The sequence below is a fragment of the Centrocercus urophasianus genome, unplaced genomic scaffold (assembly GCF_019232065.1).
Source record: "Centrocercus urophasianus isolate 14NV4802_14NV808 unplaced genomic scaffold, USGS_Curo_1.0 seq_24, whole genome shotgun sequence".
In the NCBI taxonomy this organism is placed as follows: Eukaryota; Metazoa; Chordata; class Aves; order Galliformes; family Phasianidae; genus Centrocercus; species Centrocercus urophasianus.
The window spans coordinates 8,874,966-8,892,710 of NW_024884800.1; the positions used below are offsets into that span (position 1 = coordinate 8,874,966).

A 17,745-nucleotide genomic window follows, 5' to 3' on the forward strand; every position below is an offset into this window, starting at 1 on the left:
ATATATATATATATATATATATATATATATATATATATATATGTACGAGGCACTTATGCATTCACATTTTCATTTTGCATTACCTCAGTTGCCACTTAAGTTGTCTAACAGGACTAACTGGGTAAGCTGGTAACTTCTAAGGGAAGCTGTTAGGCAAACGTTCTCACCTTTGTTTGTGCTTAGTTAACAAAGAATTTCCTTTGGACCACATGCAGAGCCTTGGGCCTTTTGAGGGGGTGACAGTTAAGAAAGGGATGAAGGAGCAGCTCTGTCAACGTGGTAGTTTGCATTTGTAGTGTTGCTTACTGTGAAAGGTTCACAGTCACTTCAGGGGCTAATAGCTAGTCAAGTGATTTGGAATTTGAGTTTCTTCAAACCTTATGTCTAGTTTGGTGACAACATACTGGTGACTTGAAGATATTTTTGAACTGCTTACATGTTCCAAGACAATTGTTTTACTTAGTTCTAGCATAAAACTTGTTTAGGGGGCTTGGAGAGAGTATTATTTATTTTTAGTGTGTTTTTGTTTGCTTTTGGTAACCATTGATGTATAAGGTGAAAGTGAAAAGCTAATGAGTTAAATGTGTATACTGTGCAAGAATTTAGAATAAATCCTTAATGCATGATATAATGCAGTGAAGCCTGTAACCACTCTTCTCACTACGATAAATTTTGTTTTCTTACTTTTTCTGTTTTCCTCTAGAGCAAAACTCGGTATGCCTCAGTTCCTCAGCCCTGAAGCACAAAGTCTTCTGAGGATGTTATTTAAAAGGAACCCATCAAATAGATTAGGTGGGTCAACTTGTTTGGATCATTGAAATGAAAGTCAGTGGGCTGAGTATGTTAAGGAAAACAGCTGCTGGGGATTTTTCAAGCTTTGGTGTTGATGATCAGTAAAATTTGACTTCTGGTCCATTTCTTGGCAGCTTAGGTCATGAGTTCTTGCATCTGACTAATGAATGATTATTTTCTTGAACCAGTGACTCTTTTAGCATTGAGAATAAAACTGACCGAGTATTGACATTCTGTATTTATGGGCTTTGTTTATTCTCATGTACCTCATCAGGGAGGCAAATATGCTTAGTGAAGTATTTTGTATCCTTGAAATATTTCTGATTTTTAGCAGTTCTTCCTATGAAAAAAAAAAAAAAAAACCCTTACGCAAGACTGAAAAACAAAACAAAACAAACAACTGAGCATCTTTTCATGTAATTTTGTTCGAAGACTTCACCCAGAAAGAGTTTTTTAATTGAGTATTTTCTTGGTTCAGGAGCCGGTTCAGATGGAGTTGAAGAAATCAAGAGGCATCCTTTTTTTTCTACTGTCGACTGGAATGTAAGTACAAAATGATCTGAATTATAGACATAATAAATATCTGAATAAAAGATAACACAAAATTATCTTTCAATTTGTGTATGTGTTATAGCTTACAGGTATTTGTATCTGAATAGGATACAGTAAATACTGCAGTACTGCTGACTGTTAACATTCAGGCTTCTGCTGTAATCTTGGTTGGATCTGGAGCTGTAGTGTTTATGGTATTCAGTAATTAATTATAAAGTGGGCATTTAATTGTTCAGTAATTAAAGTTGCAACATTCTGAATTTTAAACTGTCTCTTACAACATCTGTACTTGGTAGAGAGGGTGTTGGCATTCACTGTGTGCAAGAATCATTCTCTGGAATAAGTGTCCATCCAGTTGAAGCACGTCTCATGCCTTCTGTGCCAGGCACGAAACCTCACTGTGACTGTCGTTTTCTTTGGCTTGACTGTAGTTAGCTGTAGCACACTGCGCTCTGACTAGTCATATTCCACGCAGTTGAAGTATTGATTGTGGTGCTCTGAGTTGATCAGATTACTGTCTTGAGTTCATGGCTGCTTTCTTATGTTTTTATCACCTTGATGTGATGCCTTTTTTAGATGTGTTGCCCAGAAACATTCTCAACAAGTGAAGCTACTCTGTAAACATTCCTTTACTATAATGCCTTTGAAAGGGTAGATGGAACAGTAGCTGTGCTGACTAGGCTACCTGCAATGCTAGTCAATACTGTGCTTAACTGTTTTAAAGCCTATTGTCATTGTCCTTCTCTTTTATTTACTTCTGAGAAGTTGGCTTTCTAGCTGTGCTTATGCAGCATCTCCATAGAGAGTCCAGATTAGCAAGCAGAGTTTTAAGTAATGGGAGTATTGTATGTGAATGTACTTAGTGAGAGAAGGCTGTTTTAATATGGTCTTAAGTTAGCTAGTGTTTTTTGGAGAGGGCTGAGCTGGAAATAAACACAAGCAAGCAAATTCAAAAACTCTGCCGTTCTAACTCTTGTATTTATTTGGCTATGGTGGTACTGATGAACACTTCTGTGTTTTATTTCATTTTCTTTGGGATCTCTTTCTTGTATATTCCTGGTTTTGGCTAGGGGGAAGTACGTTCGTTACTGAAATATTACCTGCAGAGAGGTCTGACAGTGCAAGACAAATGCCAAGAAAAAAACGTTCTCAGAACTTCCTGAGCCTAGCATGGGGTTTTGACATCATTTAATGTGAAATTTTCTGTAACTGTAAACTAGACTTACATTGCTGGTTTGTTATCCTTTGGCAAAGCATTTTTTCTAAAGCCTATCGAGTGAACAAGAAGAAAATGAGGAGCCTTTTCTTTCTCTCATTTAGGCTTAGTTGAGTAGGTCAGGAAAAACCTGGAATAGTTGCTTTGGGAATTGGCGTACCTTGCTAAAAGGAATATATCTGTCACTTGTCAGAGCTGCTTCTATTCTGGGTCCAAGACAAAAGCAAAGACTGTATCCCACATCTTTCCAGTTTGGATATTTTGGGATGGTAGCAACTGTGTGAAATGGCAATGAACTAGATCTGAGATGAAGATGGAAGATGCGCTGTGACCGTTCATCTGAATAAGCGAGAGAAGAAGTAGGGGATAAGGGGCAGCCTGCTGCCCTAGTTTGAAAAGTGCAGACTTGGTAGACAAAACAGCTTCAGAAGAGCAAGAAAAGAAGTATTGTTTGACTTGCTGAGTAACGTTTCCATAATGTTTCAAATTGAAGACGTATAAATATAACTTCATTTTTGCATGTGTATGTGCTTTTTCTGATTACTGTATTATTCACTCTTTCAGAAAACTGTTCTAATACAAGGTGATGCTTGAGTTGCCTTTAGCTTGGTGAAATTACAGCAACCAAAGTTTCATTTACTCTTAATTATGACTTTTGTCATCCTACTACAGAAACTGTTCAGAAGAGAAATTCAACCCCCGTTTAAACCTGCTTCTGGAAAACCAGAAGATACCTTTTGTTTTGATCCAGAATTCACAGCAAAAACACCAAAAGGTAAATATGCGTCTGCTGTTTTTAAGTTGGTGAGTGTTATGGGTTTATAGGGGTCAAATAAAATTTTTTAATGTGGTGTGTGCTAAATTAGGAGATTGGAGCTGGTGAGATGAATTTCATGATGTAAAATAAAAGTAAACTCAATACCTTCTTAAGTCACTGTAGCATTTATTATTAACATAGTATTTTTTTTTGTTCTTTCTTTTAATTACTGTTTCTCTAGATGTGATGACAAGGAAGGTGGAAGGCAAGACCAGCTCTGTTATAATGAGAATAGCTGTTAATTTCATCTTAAATGTGTCCAGGCTTCCCTTTCCTTTAGTTTGCTGAAAGAAAGGAAAAAAGACAAAAACCAAGGCAGATAACAGGATAGGAATCTTATTCAATGCATAGTGCTACTTTTGTTTTCCTTTCCTCAATCTTTCTCCTAACATGCAAACAGTCAAAAGTAGCTTTAATTTTTAGTCCTACTAATCAAATGTGTATGCAACTAGATTCTCCAGGAGTTCCACCTAGTGCGAATGCACATCAGCTCTTTAAAGGATTTAGTTTTGTTGCAACAACTACTGTAGAAGATCATAAAATATCACCACTCACCAACATACTGCCAATAGTACAGGTAAAATTTTTTTTTTGTAAACTTTTTTCAAATTCCAGAACCTAACATTTGCAGTCTGTTATTTTGTGTTGTGGAATCTATTATAAAATATTCTGTTGAATCATTTTAATAATGCCTATTTTAACTCCAGAATTGGGGATGTGGGGAGGAGAATCTTTCTGGTTTGAGTATTCAAAAGGAAGCACTGGCAAGCTTAAAAATAAATAAATAAAACAAAAAAACCTTTGCTGTTGAAAATAGTACTGTTACAAAGAGTTCTAGATGACGGCTTGTATGTGTTTGTTTCTAAAGCAACTTCATGGGAACAGTGCGCAGTTTACTGACGTATATGAACTGAAGGAGGATATCGGTGTTGGTTCCTACTCTGTTTGCAAGCGATGTGTACACATAGCTACCAACATGGAGTTTGCTGTAAAGGTATTTTGAATAGACTTCATTGCCTTCTTTTGTAGCAGACATGAATTTAAATGCCGGTTCTCCAGTTCCTGTAGCTGTTAGTATACTGTGAGCAATGAGTGTTCTTCATTAAGTGAAATTGCATATATAGGCTTCTATAGCTCTTTTTGTTGGTGAAGTTGTGGCATTGAGGAATTGGCTTTTGAAATTATAGCTTTGAAGCTTGAGGATGTTGTATTGTGAGGAACACATCTGAAGTAAACTAGGTGAGATCCACAAGGTTGGGGCTAGGCTGCAGGGAAGTGATGCTTCAGACAGTTGAGTCAGTTTCTTTGCCCACTGGAGCAGAATAGACAATGATACAAACCTTAACTGGTAGCAGAGATGGAACAAGAACTGAGTAAACAGATGTGAAGCTGGAAGATGAAATTAATCACTATAAATAAGCATTAAGCTCTTGCAATTTTTGAAACTTGCCAAGATTTTTGTTTGTTACCTTTATTTTTCAGATAATTGATAAAAGCAAGAGGGATCCCTCAGAAGAAATTGAGATTCTCATGCGTTACGGACAGCATCCAAACATTATAACTTTAAAGGATGTAGGTACCTTTGTCTCTTACTTTGTTACAAAATATACAATAAATAAACATAGATATAGGGAGTTTATTGGGGCTTATAAACTTTTTTTACATAGCAAAATATATGTGTTGATCTGTCTGTATAATAATTGTTTCTTTCTAAATTGTCTGGATACTGATATTTTCTGTTTAATGAACTTAAAATGAGAAATGATGTACCTGTTAAAAGTCATATTTTTCTTATTTCAAATACGTCTTGGTAATTGAATCTGAAAATACAATTGCATGTGTCGTGTATGCAAAGTGTCAGCAGTTAAAAAACCATCTATGGGAGGGGGAAAAGGAGTAGGGAATGGTAGAGCTCTTACAAACAGAAGTTCCTAGACTGAGGAAGTATTATTCTAAGTCATGATTTAATGATTTATTATCTCAACTTCTCACAGAATATAGGGTTGCTTTATTCTTCAGACTTTAAAGCTTTTGAATTATGGATTTAAATTTGACAGTCCCTGCTGTTTGCGCAGTATAGTCTATAATTTCCAGATTTTCCAGGATCTGTAATTACAGATGACGTAGTTGAATGTGTGTGTATATATGTGCTTGTTCAACTTCAGGTGTATGATGATGGTAGATTCATATACCTCGTCACTGAGCTGATGAAGGGAGGAGAGCTGCTTGATCGAATTCTTAGACAAAAGTTCTTCTCAGAACGAGAGGCTAGTGCTGTATTATATACTATCACTAAGACTGTGGACTACCTGCACTGCCAAGGAGTGAGTGATCTCTTTTGTCACAGCTTCATTCACGTTGCTTTGAGTTAACAAACATATCTTAAGTGCTTTTCTTATGGCAGAAAGGAAGACTTGTTTTATTTTTTTAAAAAAGAAATAATTAGCAACCCATCCTACCTATTATTATTCTGCAAGCCTTTTTAACTTTTGCAGATAATGAAACAGACAATAGTTGTTCACTTATGCTTGTTTGCAAGTTGGTTCTGTTAATTCCATTTGCATTATGAGCCAGTAGGCTTTCAGTTTAATTTAAACAAAATTTTTGTTACTTGAAACTTGGATAATAGTGTAGAAGTGTTAATAGGTGTGCTAATGTAGAGTATTTTATAAATATCAAAACTGCACGTCCATGTGTTTGTTTGTCATCTAAATGATGGCTTTTAAAATTTCTTGTTTAAAGGTAGTGCATCGAGACCTTAAACCTAGTAATATTTTATATATGGATGATTCAAATAATGCTGATTCTATCAGGATTTGTGATTTTGGATTTGCAAAACAACTTCGAGGAGAAAATGGGCTACTTCTAACTCCGTGCTATACTGCAAACTTTGTGGCACCAGAGGTATCTTAAACTGCCATGTATCTTCTGTGCTGTTTTTGATGCATCAATTTACTTTAAAAAAAAATATTATTAATAATTAAAAAAAAAAAAAAAAAAAACACAAACTGCTAGTTTTCCTTAGATATAGTTATGCACCAGACTTTAAGTACTTATATGTTTATAATAAGCCTGCTTTAAAAAGGTTAACTTTAAAAGGATTTACCTTCAGGAAATAAGGATGGATTTGAATCTTAAGATAATTTTCTGGAAACAAGAAATATTGTAGATAGTAACTGTAACTTGTATACAGAACAACTAATGATGAAACTTCAACCTATACTGGGACTGACTTATCCATCCATAGCTTGTGTGTGTAGTGGTAGTGGTTTGGGGTTGCATGTGGGGGCTTTTTCTTGTTGTTTTTCATAAATGGAAAGTCTCAACACTTCTTTTTTTCCCCCAAGGTTCTCATGCGGCAGGGATATGATGCTGCTTGTGACATATGGAGCTTGGGTGTTCTCCTTTACACAATGTTGGCAGGGTGAGGAAATATTAGGGTTTTTTTCTTTTTTTCTACAACTTCAGCATGCTGCACAAATCCCTGCTTCTATTAAAATTTTAAGAGATTGCTTCACTGATTTGAATGCAGAACGAAAAACACTCAAGTGGAACTGGAAGCTGGGAGTTAAAGGCATACAGAAACTAGGTTTATCTTATAGTTAGTTTCAGGACTTCTTTCTTTCCTAGTACATGGCCAGAGGATGCCAAAGACTTGCTCTAGTTTATGAGAGATAATTTAGTCTGTAAAAGTATGTCTAGATTCTGTTTTTAATCCTTCTGTCCCTTCTTTTGCCTACCGTAGTGCCCTTGTAGTCAACTCATGTGTCATCTTCTGCAAGCTTGGCTCACGACCCTTTTACAGAATTCTGACTTGTAAACTTGTAATTTTAAACGTTCATTAAGCACTATAAAGCACTTGAACTAATAACTTTTATAAACTTGCTAAGGAATTCTCTTCTGATAGGTATAAAAATAAGTTTTGTTATACAGATAAATATCTATTGGGAACTGTTCTTCATCATATTGTGCTTTTCTGTGTAAAATCACTACTACCACTATGGTTTTTGTCATCAAGCTCAGCTCACTGCATGACTGATGTGCAACCATGCAGATCTTGGGCAGTATGCTGCCTGTGAAGTTAAGAAACATTGTCTGAACAAGAAGATATGGCAGGTAACAAGAACAGGAGAAGAACAGTCCAGCATGATTTTCTAGCTTTCTTTTTTGTTCCCCTTAATCATACCATTTGAAGTACCAGAATTAACCCGGCTGGGAGTCTTCCTAAACATTTGCTGATGATGCTGGTTGACCTTTCTTCTATGTAGAGCTTTCAAAGTGCTAAGATGTGATGCATTAAGTTTTATTACTTCATCTTGCTGATTTGAAATCTAAGAGGTATTAAAATATAATTAATCTTGAGTAACATTTGACTATTATTATTAAAACTAACTTCATATTAGCCTGTGATCATAGAAGATGCCAAAGCATTATAATACTTCTGATATTTGCATAAGGTGTGTATTTAAGTCATTCAGGTATTTTTTGAATTCTTTACAGTAGGAATTTTAGGAAAATAACCTGAATTTACAGAAATCCAGTAAGTTATTAAAAAAAAAAAAAAAAAATCAAAACCCAATGATCTTGTAGTGTAAGCCTTACTAACTTTTAGTGTTGGTGCTTTTTGTTTTTTTTAATCAAAAATATTCTTGCAGTTTTGCCATGGAGATATGTGCGTGTTTTGCTCTGTGTCTAAATGTACACACATTCCCAACACTATTACTCTAGCCTCACTAGTCTTTCTGTTAGTGGGTTTCAATTGCTTTGAATGCTTACTGCATACCATAGTTTTTTGTTTTTATGAATCCTTTCTGTTTAATTTTTAAGTCTTCACCAGTTAGAATGCATTGTTAAGAAGTTAAAGCATCTTTTCAATCTGCATTTCTCATTTATTCAATGTAACTATAATTATGGGCAAAAGAAAATGTGGTAGCATTTCATCTTTGAAACTAAGTATTGATAGAATGTAATATCTCTGTCAGTGGAATATTTACTCAGGATGGTTTATGAGGTTTTATCAATTTCTTAGTTTCTTACCTATGAGGTTTTTTGTTTCTCCCTTTCAATAGCTATACTCCGTTTGCAAATGGTCCTAATGACACTCCTGAGGAGATCCTGGTACGGATAGGCAGTGGAAAATTCTCATTAAGCGGAGGCAACTGGGACACTGTTTCTGATGCAGCAAAGGTATAAATTTTTTAATGCTTTTTTTTCCCCTTTGTAACTTTGTGGTATTTAAAAGAACAGCTATTGATCTTACTAAAATGTATTAGGCTAACGCAGTAGTTTGCTATTCTTAACAGCAGTTTTACAATAAAGTCTGCAGGTATCTAGCTGTGCCAGGGGAGGTTAAGTTTAGATATCAGAAAAAACTTTCTGTAAAGAAGGGTGTTAGGCACTGGAATGGGCTCTTCAGGAAGGTGGTTGAGTCACCATCCCTGAATGTGTTTAAAAACAGTTTGGATGTGGTGCTCAGGGATGTGATTTGTTAAAATTAGGGCAGTATGGTTAGGTTCTGGTTGGACTTGATTCTTCTGAAGGTTTTTTCCAACCTAAGGAATTCTGTGATTCTATGTTCAAAAGCAGTATCATCTTAGAGTAGGTAGCTCAGGGCTTAAATCTGATCTTGAAAACCTCCAAGGTTTTTGTACAACCTGGCCAGGCAGCTTTTACTGTGTAAATGAGGAAAAATCTCCTCTTGGTTTCAAGTAACATCTTTTGTGGAACATCTCCTAGTTTTTCTCAGCCTTAATTCTTTTGGCCTCGGTAAAGGAGTTCTGTTACCTCCCTCAATCTACTTATTATGCTTCAACCCAAGATGCTGTCGGACTTCTTGGATGTTGAGTCATGCTTGTAGTTCAGCTTGCTGTCCTATCTAGACCTCCATGTCGTCTTCAGCAAAGCAGTTCCCCAGATAGTCAATCCCCAGCTTGTACTTGGCAAGGATTTCTTCCATCCCAGGTAGAGGACTCTGAATTTGTTGTTGTTGAATTTTGTAAGGTTCTGGCTGGCTCATAATTCTATCCTGCCTGGATCCCATTGGATAGCTGCCAGCCCTTCAATTTACCAGCTTTTAGTGAGAACTGAACTAGAAGTATACAGTAAAAGCCTGAGAGTTACACACTGTTACTTCCTGCAGGTCACTAACTTGGGATCTATCTTAATCTAATTGAGACTTTCCTAATCTTCTTAGTCATCGTTTTTATTGGACCAAAACCAGATGTATATGGCACTGCTTGTATTTTATTTTAAGTTTTTATTTTAATTGTATTTTAATGGTAAAGTAATTCTTCCATTTATCTTTGTTCTAGTAGCAACTTACTCTGCACTGATATGTTTATTGCTATAGTACAGGTTCAGTTCACGCTTTTAACTTGTTCAACATTGAATTTGTCAGGTCTTCACTGCTTTTGCTTTTATTTTCAAATATTAAACTAATACTTCAATATGTTTGAATATCTTGCAAATCTTTATCAGCTTGATTATGATGCTGTCCTCTTATTTGAAGACTGAATTACAATTGCAGTATGTGTTCAAGGGGTTTAGTGTTGGCCTGCCTCTGTAGGTATCTTAGTCACCTTTTTTTTTTTTTTTTTTTTTACCTTTTATAAATCTTAGCATTAATACTGTCTCTTCCTGATCTTTTGGAACTGCATAGCTTGTGCATTTCAATAGGAGTGATTCAGAATACTTGTTTGCTAATTCTCTTATCCACAAGTAATTAATTTGTATATAGTCATAAATGTTTAATATTTTGTGCCTAAACAAAAGGAACATCCTGTCAGCTTGTTCATGTTCAGTTTTCTTTAAGTTCTTCCTGTCTTTATTCCTCTGCCTTTCCTGTTTAGCTCACCTTTTGACCAACATTGAATTCATAGCTTATTACCAGTGCCTCTAAACAAAGAAAAATGTCCATTCTTATTTGATTTTACTCTTTACATACCTTGTTGAAAGAAAATTATTTTGCTAATATGTAGCTGTATATGAATTCAACTGTAATGCATAGTCAGCAGATCCCAGGTGTGTAGTGTGAATGTGGATTGATATCTGCCAATAGTTTTCTTCCATAAAATCTTTCTGCTAAATTCTAGCAGTATTTCTAGTCTTTCATAGAGCATATTAGTAATGAACAAACTGAAATATAAAGCACAGAAACAAGTTTCTTTACAATAAAAACTTGCTTTGTTAAACTGATTACAGTACAACACATTGTTTTCAGACTTCTGTAGTGTCAGGGCACAAAATGATCTACTGATGTTTTTGTTTGTATTGTGATAATCCCTGCCACATTTTTTTTATTACTGCCATAATTAAAATATACATTAAAATTGTTTTAATTAAATAGCATGTATCTTTTTTTCATTTTTATTTAGGACTTGTTATCACATATGCTTCATGTAGATCCGCATCAGAGATATACAGCAGAGCAAGTATTAAAGCATTCATGGATAGCCTGTAGAGACCAGTTGCCCCATTATCAACTAAACAGGCAAGATGCACCACATCTAGTAAAGGTAAAACAACCAGAGGACTGTATATTGCTTGAATTAATGGATGTGCAATGATTTGGTATCACTTTGAGAGTTTACTGACAGAACTGATTTTGAACTTAGTTTTTTTCTTTCCCAGTATGTACATCTTCATTTAAATTATTTAAGCAAACAAACAATTTTTTTTAACCTGTGTGTGAGGGAAGAAATATTTGTTCATTCTTCTTGTGCTTTCATAGATAAAGGTAGCTTTTGGCCCTACAAGAACCAGATATCTCAGTTATCTGAAATTTCCACAGATCTCCTATCATTCTCATTTGAGAAATTCAGGCCTTGGAACAGGCTTCCCAGGGCAGTGGGCACAGCATCAAGCTGATGGCGCTTGAGGAAGCAGTTGGACAGTGCTCTCAGGCATAGGGTTTGAATTCTGTGTGGAGCCAGGAGTTGGATTCAATAGTCCTTGTGGGTTCCTTCCCACTACAGGTATTCTGTGACGACATCTGGGATTTGTTTCTGTGACCAGATCATGTTTCCTAAGTAAATTATCAAGCTACAGTTTTTGCGCTTGTTTTATGTGTTCAGTTTGTATCTGTGATTCTGACTTACAACACACAAGCATGTTCTACTGTAAACAGCTTATACAGCTTGCTTTTTAATCTAACAAAATCGAATAAGGAGCTGTGAAAGCCAGTCTTAGTAGTGTTGTGTTCATAAGTCAGGACCTGAATAGCCACTGAAGGGGCTGTATTTCATAAACTGATGCTATTTGTTGCTTGGAAGGTACCAAGTCTGACTCACATTAAAAGGTAACCACTATATTTAAGGAATGTTAAATAAATAAATACACAGCAAAGGAACAGCAACGTTATGTACCTTGCTGAAGGAATCAGCAGTGAATGTTTTTCTTCATTCAACACAAACTTTAGAAAATGTATGTGATCTGACATAAATCCTATTTTTCTCTTTATGAACTTAATATTGAATTATTCTACTTAGTGATTAAAAATAACTTCTACAACTTGTTATCTATTTCACTGTTCTCCAGGGAGCCATGGCTGCTACATATTCTGCACTGAATCACAAGACGTTTCAGCCAGTGTTAGAGCCTGTTGCAGCCTCAAGTTTAGCTCAGCGACGGAGCATGAAAAAGCTAACATCAACAGACTTATAGATCCACTGGGACACCTTAGCAAACAGAAGCAAGGAGAAAATCCAATAAGTGGCTTTACTTTGCCTGACCTGTGATCAAAAGGCATCTATGGTTTCCTGCTACACTACTTGAATTCTGTAGAAGTCCTTTTTTTAAAAAAGAAAAAAAAAATGCCACAGGTTCATACTGTGTTATTTTACAGGTTGTATCTGTTAGGGTTAATTTAAACATCAGGTGCACCATGATGAATTTCTTGACACTGTCCTTTAAGAGATCTGTTGCAAATATTTCGCATTCTGTATAGGTTTGGTGGGTTCATTTTAAAAAAAAAAAAAAAAGGTTTAGGGGACCGTTGCCACTGACCAAGTTGTACATAAAGTGTCAGTGTACATTTTTCCTTCTCTTTGTGCATTTAAACCCTGTTTTGAAGGACAAATTTTTAATTTTATAATTGGGCACTTAAATGAATTAAGTTGAATCAATTAACTTGTTCATTCTTTTTATTAAAAAAATGACTAATGTATTGTGCCAGTATTAAATTCATTAGTGCTAATTTGGCAGGTCTGTATTTGCATGGTGCCAGTAATTGGTAAGTTTGTGAAAATATAAACAAGAGGAATGGGTAAGGATTTGCACTTTACCTGGAAACTTAATTTGTTCACTTATGAAAAATGGCCTCTTATAAGAAAAAGAACAGTTCTGGTTATTGCCATGAACGTCGTTGTCTGGTGCTGAGCTGGAGAAGGTAAATACATGTACAAACTGTCAAAAATAAGGACTGAAATAATATTGGTACTACAACATCATGTCATCCAGTTTTGTTAAAAAATTTTATTATTGCATATCTGTCTGTACGACAACTGTTCTGTTTCCTTAGCAGTTGTTTCCACTGAATATAACTAACCTTAAGTTTGTTTGGCACATGAGACAAACTGACACTTTGTTATATCGAACTTGGCATGTGGATTTTTTTATTTATTTGTTTATCTTATAGAATGTTGCTTTTACCTGAATCTCTAGCTGCATGTACAAATACTACAGAAACAAAATTCAATTTGCCTAACTGTAGGGGTAGCTTGGGAAAAATAAATAAGCCTTGCGGTGTACCCAGATAAGAAAATAGTGACCAGAAATTTCACAGTTATGGGCAAGTTACTGACAATATCCTTTTGCCAGCACTCACTCTTCCTGTCTGTCTTCATGTTACAACTTCAGCTCTTTCTAAAAGATGTTGTGATAGAAAGGAAACAAATCTCAGGGCCAGAATTGTCTTGGAGTTTTCTGACTCAAAACCAGTGCTGGCTTGCATCTGCTCGTAAAATAGGAATTAATACATTCAAAGATGATAAGCTTAAAATATTTTCACATATTGTAGACATTATGTCAATAAAATTGTACAGAGGTACGATGGTATGAATTTTAAATATTAGGAAGCATATTATTGATCAACAGTTGGACTATTCACTATCTGAGAACGCAAGTGACCAAAAATTGCACTTCTGTCCATCGTTGACTTACTTGTTCCAGATGCCTTTGGTAGCCAGTTATAAGACATTTGTGATGGCAGAAAGGGGGAGGGGGTGGAAAAAAAGCTTTCAGGAAAATTCTGGCCTAACTTCCAAAAGTGACAATAGTAACTCAGATTTTAAAATGCAAAGTGTGCTGGCTGATATTTGCTTATACCTGTGAAGTACTTGAGATTGAAATACTATTAGATAAGCTGCTTTCTTCTGATGTGGTAAGGGAAGATGGAAATTTTCTGGCCCAATTGTTAGGTATGAGTATACATAGATTTGAGACTTTATGAATATAGCATACATAGGTGTGCTATTTGTATCATGCAGAGTATACCCCATACCAAACTTCTTGAGCGTTTGGTTGATGTTGGAAGCTTACTGGGGCCATTTGTGCCTGATTTTGAGGTGCCTGTTTGAAATGCTTGAAAGCTATCAAAGAACATGACTGCTTCCTGGAAAGTTCATTATTTAGTACCAGATCTGTCCCTTGTGCAATTGGCTCATCCTTTTCTCTATTAGAGACCTTTGTCCAAAAGAATACATGTGAAATTCTCATCTACAGCCTGTAATTTTTGTCTGCAAATTTACGTATGACTACCAGAAAAAAAATCTGAGTTCACACTATGAAGGGGAAGAATAGTGGTAGAAATAAGTTGTTTTGGCTGAGGCCCAGGTATGTTATGGGTTGAAACACAATAGTAAAAACTGTTTGTCTAGAGGGTAACACAAGGAATGGAACACAAATGTCAAATTTGAATCGTCTTCAGCTTTCCTGCAAGGTAGCAGCTGGTCTTTAATGGCTTTATTCATTAATCATTTAACAGTGTTTATATTGGCATTTTCTTTTAGCTTGCTTAGAAGCACCGCATTATAAGCACCTTAAAAGCATTTTGCACAAAAGCAGTTGTAAGCAGCTGAAGATAATTTAAGTTCTTCTCAATGTGCAAAACAAAGGTGGTAAGAGGAAGAACGTGCAAATGAGGTTGATATTCCAATCCTTAGCAAAGATTTTTAAACATCTGTAAGGTTCTCCTTTCTAGTTTTTTTGTGTGTTTTTTTTTTTTTTTTAAATCATTACTAGCCTGTAGTGCTAACAGTAAAACTTGCTTTTGCCCCAGGAGTAGTGACTACAGCATTACAAATTTGTCTTATCACAAGGGAATCATGTGGAGAAACATCTTTGTTGTATTTAATGAGACCTGTGTGCTCTAGTATGCTGATTTTAATCCTTAAATCATTTTCTGGGGGGAGGGGGAAGGGAACTTGCTGTGAGTATTTTAGCATATCAGTTTTGAAATGTCAGGTATGCAGGGATACAAGAGAGTTTAATCTTGATATTTCTTTTGGAATTTTTCATACTTTTCAAACTTTGGTTCAATTACTAATGCTCATAAACAGACTGCATTGTCAGTTCAGTGTGAAATGGAATAACACTTGAACATGCTCTTGGAGTGAAAGGTCAGTAACGTTTTGTATGGTCTCTGCACAGTTCAAGATTACAAGCTATTTATGATCTAATACAGACTTTGTAAAAGAGTGACATTTTTTATTTTTTATTAAAAAAAAAAATATGGATATTACTTAAAAGAATTTCTGGAGAACTAATTACTATCAAGTGATCGTATATTTTGGGTGTGGTGTCTTTCTGCCAGCAAGATAACTTCTACTCTGGCTTTGATAATAACAGTTAAGTACTAGATCTCAAGAGCACAGAGTCTGATACAGTTCTTGCTGAAGGGAGTAGATAACCCTCAGAAATAAACTGTAGCTGGAGCACGTACCTGATGTACCTGCTTCTCTTCACCTCACCCCTTCAATATTGCAGTTATCTTCAGTTTTCCTTTTGATGAAAAGTGAGGAACTCTGTTGTATTCCTATATTGTGTTCAAAAGCTGTGCAGTGGCATCAACGTCCACCAGTGGTGCATAATGAAGAATGCCCAAACCAGAGAGAATCAGCATGGGCAGATTGATTTAAGCCACTGTTTTGTGGCTTGCCTAAATGCTGTTGTTAGCATGGTGTATATTTTCCTATTATGCCTGAAACTACTAAATTGTTTCTGACCCTGTAAAAAGCCTAAGTAGATGGTCTAAGCATACTATCTAGCTGAGGCCAATGTTCTATGGTTTTAAAAGTTATTCTAGCATTCAGAGAAGGCATCCAAAACCTCACACACATCACTCATGTAGAGCTTGAGTGGTCTTCCATATTTTAATTCACTTTCCAAAGCTAACTTTCATGTATGCATTGGAGAAATCAACTGAAATGTCCAGTAATTAAAATTACATCTAGCTGCTTCAACAGTTGGAAGTTACTTGCAATATGCACTGGTCATGTGCAGTGACACATCTCTCTCTGCCCTCAAACGTTGCAATTGAAAAAGCTGGGGATCTTGGAGGATTGAGTTAAATAGACAGTAATATAGCAAGCATATTGGTTTGTATCAATGCAATTAGAATAGAACATCAATGCAATTAAGGGGAGTTCATGTTCTTGTGTAGCACTTAAGTTTTTTAGACCTATCTAGTCCAAAACTTTGCTAACGTTTGTGGGAGGGAAGGGAGGAGCAGGTTTCTCATAAAGTTTTCAAATGGTTTCTTAAGTTATTATGAGTCCTTACGTAATGCTATCAGAGCTCTTTTTTTTTTTTTAACGCTGCTCCATGACAGCTCGCTCAGTTTTCTTGAGTACGTACTGGTACCTGCAGGTAACGTACGTACACTGCTGTCGTGTACCATCCTTCTGCATCAATGCCTTGTTAGTTACATATCCTCAGTGTCTTTTCTTAAATGTACTCCCCTGAATTAATTTGTTATTATGCCTATATTTTCCTTTGGGAATAAAAGAATGAAAGCAAGTTAAAGAAAATAAAATCCTAGGGTATAGCTGTAGTTGACTTGAATATTGTAGTAACTTATGTAACTAGAAGTCCCTTCTCCAATTAGTCAGTGACTGGCTTTCTTGAGATTTTTCTATGTAAAGAAAGCAACTTTTTTTTTGAAAGCTTTAAATGGTCTTTAATGGTTAAGATTTGGGAGATAGCTTACTACCAGTAATGAGTTTGAAAAACATGGGATCCTGGTTTGGGTTTTTTTTTTTTTTTTGTGTGTGTGTGTGTGTGTGTGTGTGTGTGTGTGTGTGTGTGTGTGTGTGTGTGAGAACTGAAAATGCTCAAGGTGGATCTCCTTTGCAGGACAAAATGTTCTTATTTTGTGTGTTTTGCATTAAGCTTATAAGCAGCATTGGCTAAGTAATTGTGTTGTCATAATATCCCAAGCACTTTGGCATCTTGCACTGATACTCTGATTAGAGCTAAAAACTATTCTGGCACGTGACTGGCTATGAATCTCAATATACGAAAGGGCATTAATTGAAAATGGTGTGCAATGAATCACATGCTCTCTGAGGTACTTAAAAGATGAAACTATACAAAAGGTCCCCGTTATCAGATATTGTAACTGTCATTTCTTTCTCTGAGCATATTGTGGATTTTGTATCATATTGTATTTATTTCATTTAATTTTAAAAGTTTTCTTTAAAGCTCTGTATATATTGACATTAAAGTTTGCATTGTACTACGTTCTCTTCTCTTTGTAAGGCTGAATCTAGTAGTGCATTGTATGGTATGTTGTTTTTCTTTGCACTGTGCTGCTAAAAGATACAATTGCCTTGAATTCCAACATGCCAAAGACAACCTCAAAATTGTATTTATTTTTGCTAGACTTTGTGAATAATGATAAAGGTGCAGTTTTAAATAGCTGGCAGTTTCTCGAGTACTGGAGTGAAAAAGTTGCAGATTCATGATTTTTATAATTGACAAAAATGATCACTTATGATTTGAAAGTTCAACAACTTTTTTAAAAAGTGATATAAAAAATTAATGAGCACACGTAGTAAATCAAATGTACTGTGAATTGTGTTATTTGGTAAGCCCTGCCAAAAGCCTCACATCAAGAGCTGTTTATAAATTTATATTCACAGCAAAGTGTTTTATGCCACACTTTCAATAAACATACATTTATTGATAGGATTGATGTATTAATTTAGGGTGGGATGATCTACCTTCCATATGTTTTTCAGGTATTCAGCTTTGACTATATGCAAAAGAGGAAATCATTTTCTTTCCAGATACGGGCATTTAGAGTGCAAGTGAGAGCAGTCAAATTTAAAAGCAGTGACCTGCACAGGCAGTCAAATAAGTGCATCAGCAT

The 17,745-nt window shown here is 35.5% G+C and overlaps 1 protein-coding gene across 5 annotated transcripts in view; it reads left to right on the forward strand.

The window, feature by feature from the left end:
- RPS6KA6 (ribosomal protein S6 kinase A6) overlaps positions 1-17,112 on the forward strand; it is a 39,786-nt gene extending 22,674 nt beyond the window's left edge. For 4 of the 5 annotated variants that reach the window (XM_042825165.1, XM_042825168.1, XM_042825166.1 and 1 more), the window contains exons 11-22: positions 704-792; positions 1,271-1,335; positions 3,233-3,335; positions 3,830-3,954; positions 4,246-4,371; positions 4,860-4,949; positions 5,543-5,701; positions 6,120-6,281; positions 6,725-6,801; positions 8,447-8,564; positions 10,751-10,891; positions 11,913-17,112. In XM_042825165.1, coding sequence (XP_042681099.1) covers positions 704-792; positions 1,271-1,335; positions 3,233-3,335; positions 3,830-3,954; positions 4,246-4,371; positions 4,860-4,949; positions 5,543-5,701; positions 6,120-6,281; positions 6,725-6,801; positions 8,447-8,564; positions 10,751-10,891; positions 11,913-12,038 — 1,381 coding nt within the window. In that variant the 3' untranslated portion in view covers positions 12,039-17,112. The remainder of the gene's footprint in view (positions 1-703; positions 793-1,270; positions 1,336-3,232; positions 3,336-3,829; positions 3,955-4,245; positions 4,372-4,859; positions 4,950-5,542; positions 5,702-6,119; positions 6,282-6,724; positions 6,802-8,446; positions 8,565-10,750; positions 10,892-11,912) is intronic. The other variant, XM_042825167.1, reaches the window with a different exon arrangement.
- The last annotated feature ends 633 nt before the right edge of the window (positions 17,113-17,745 follow it).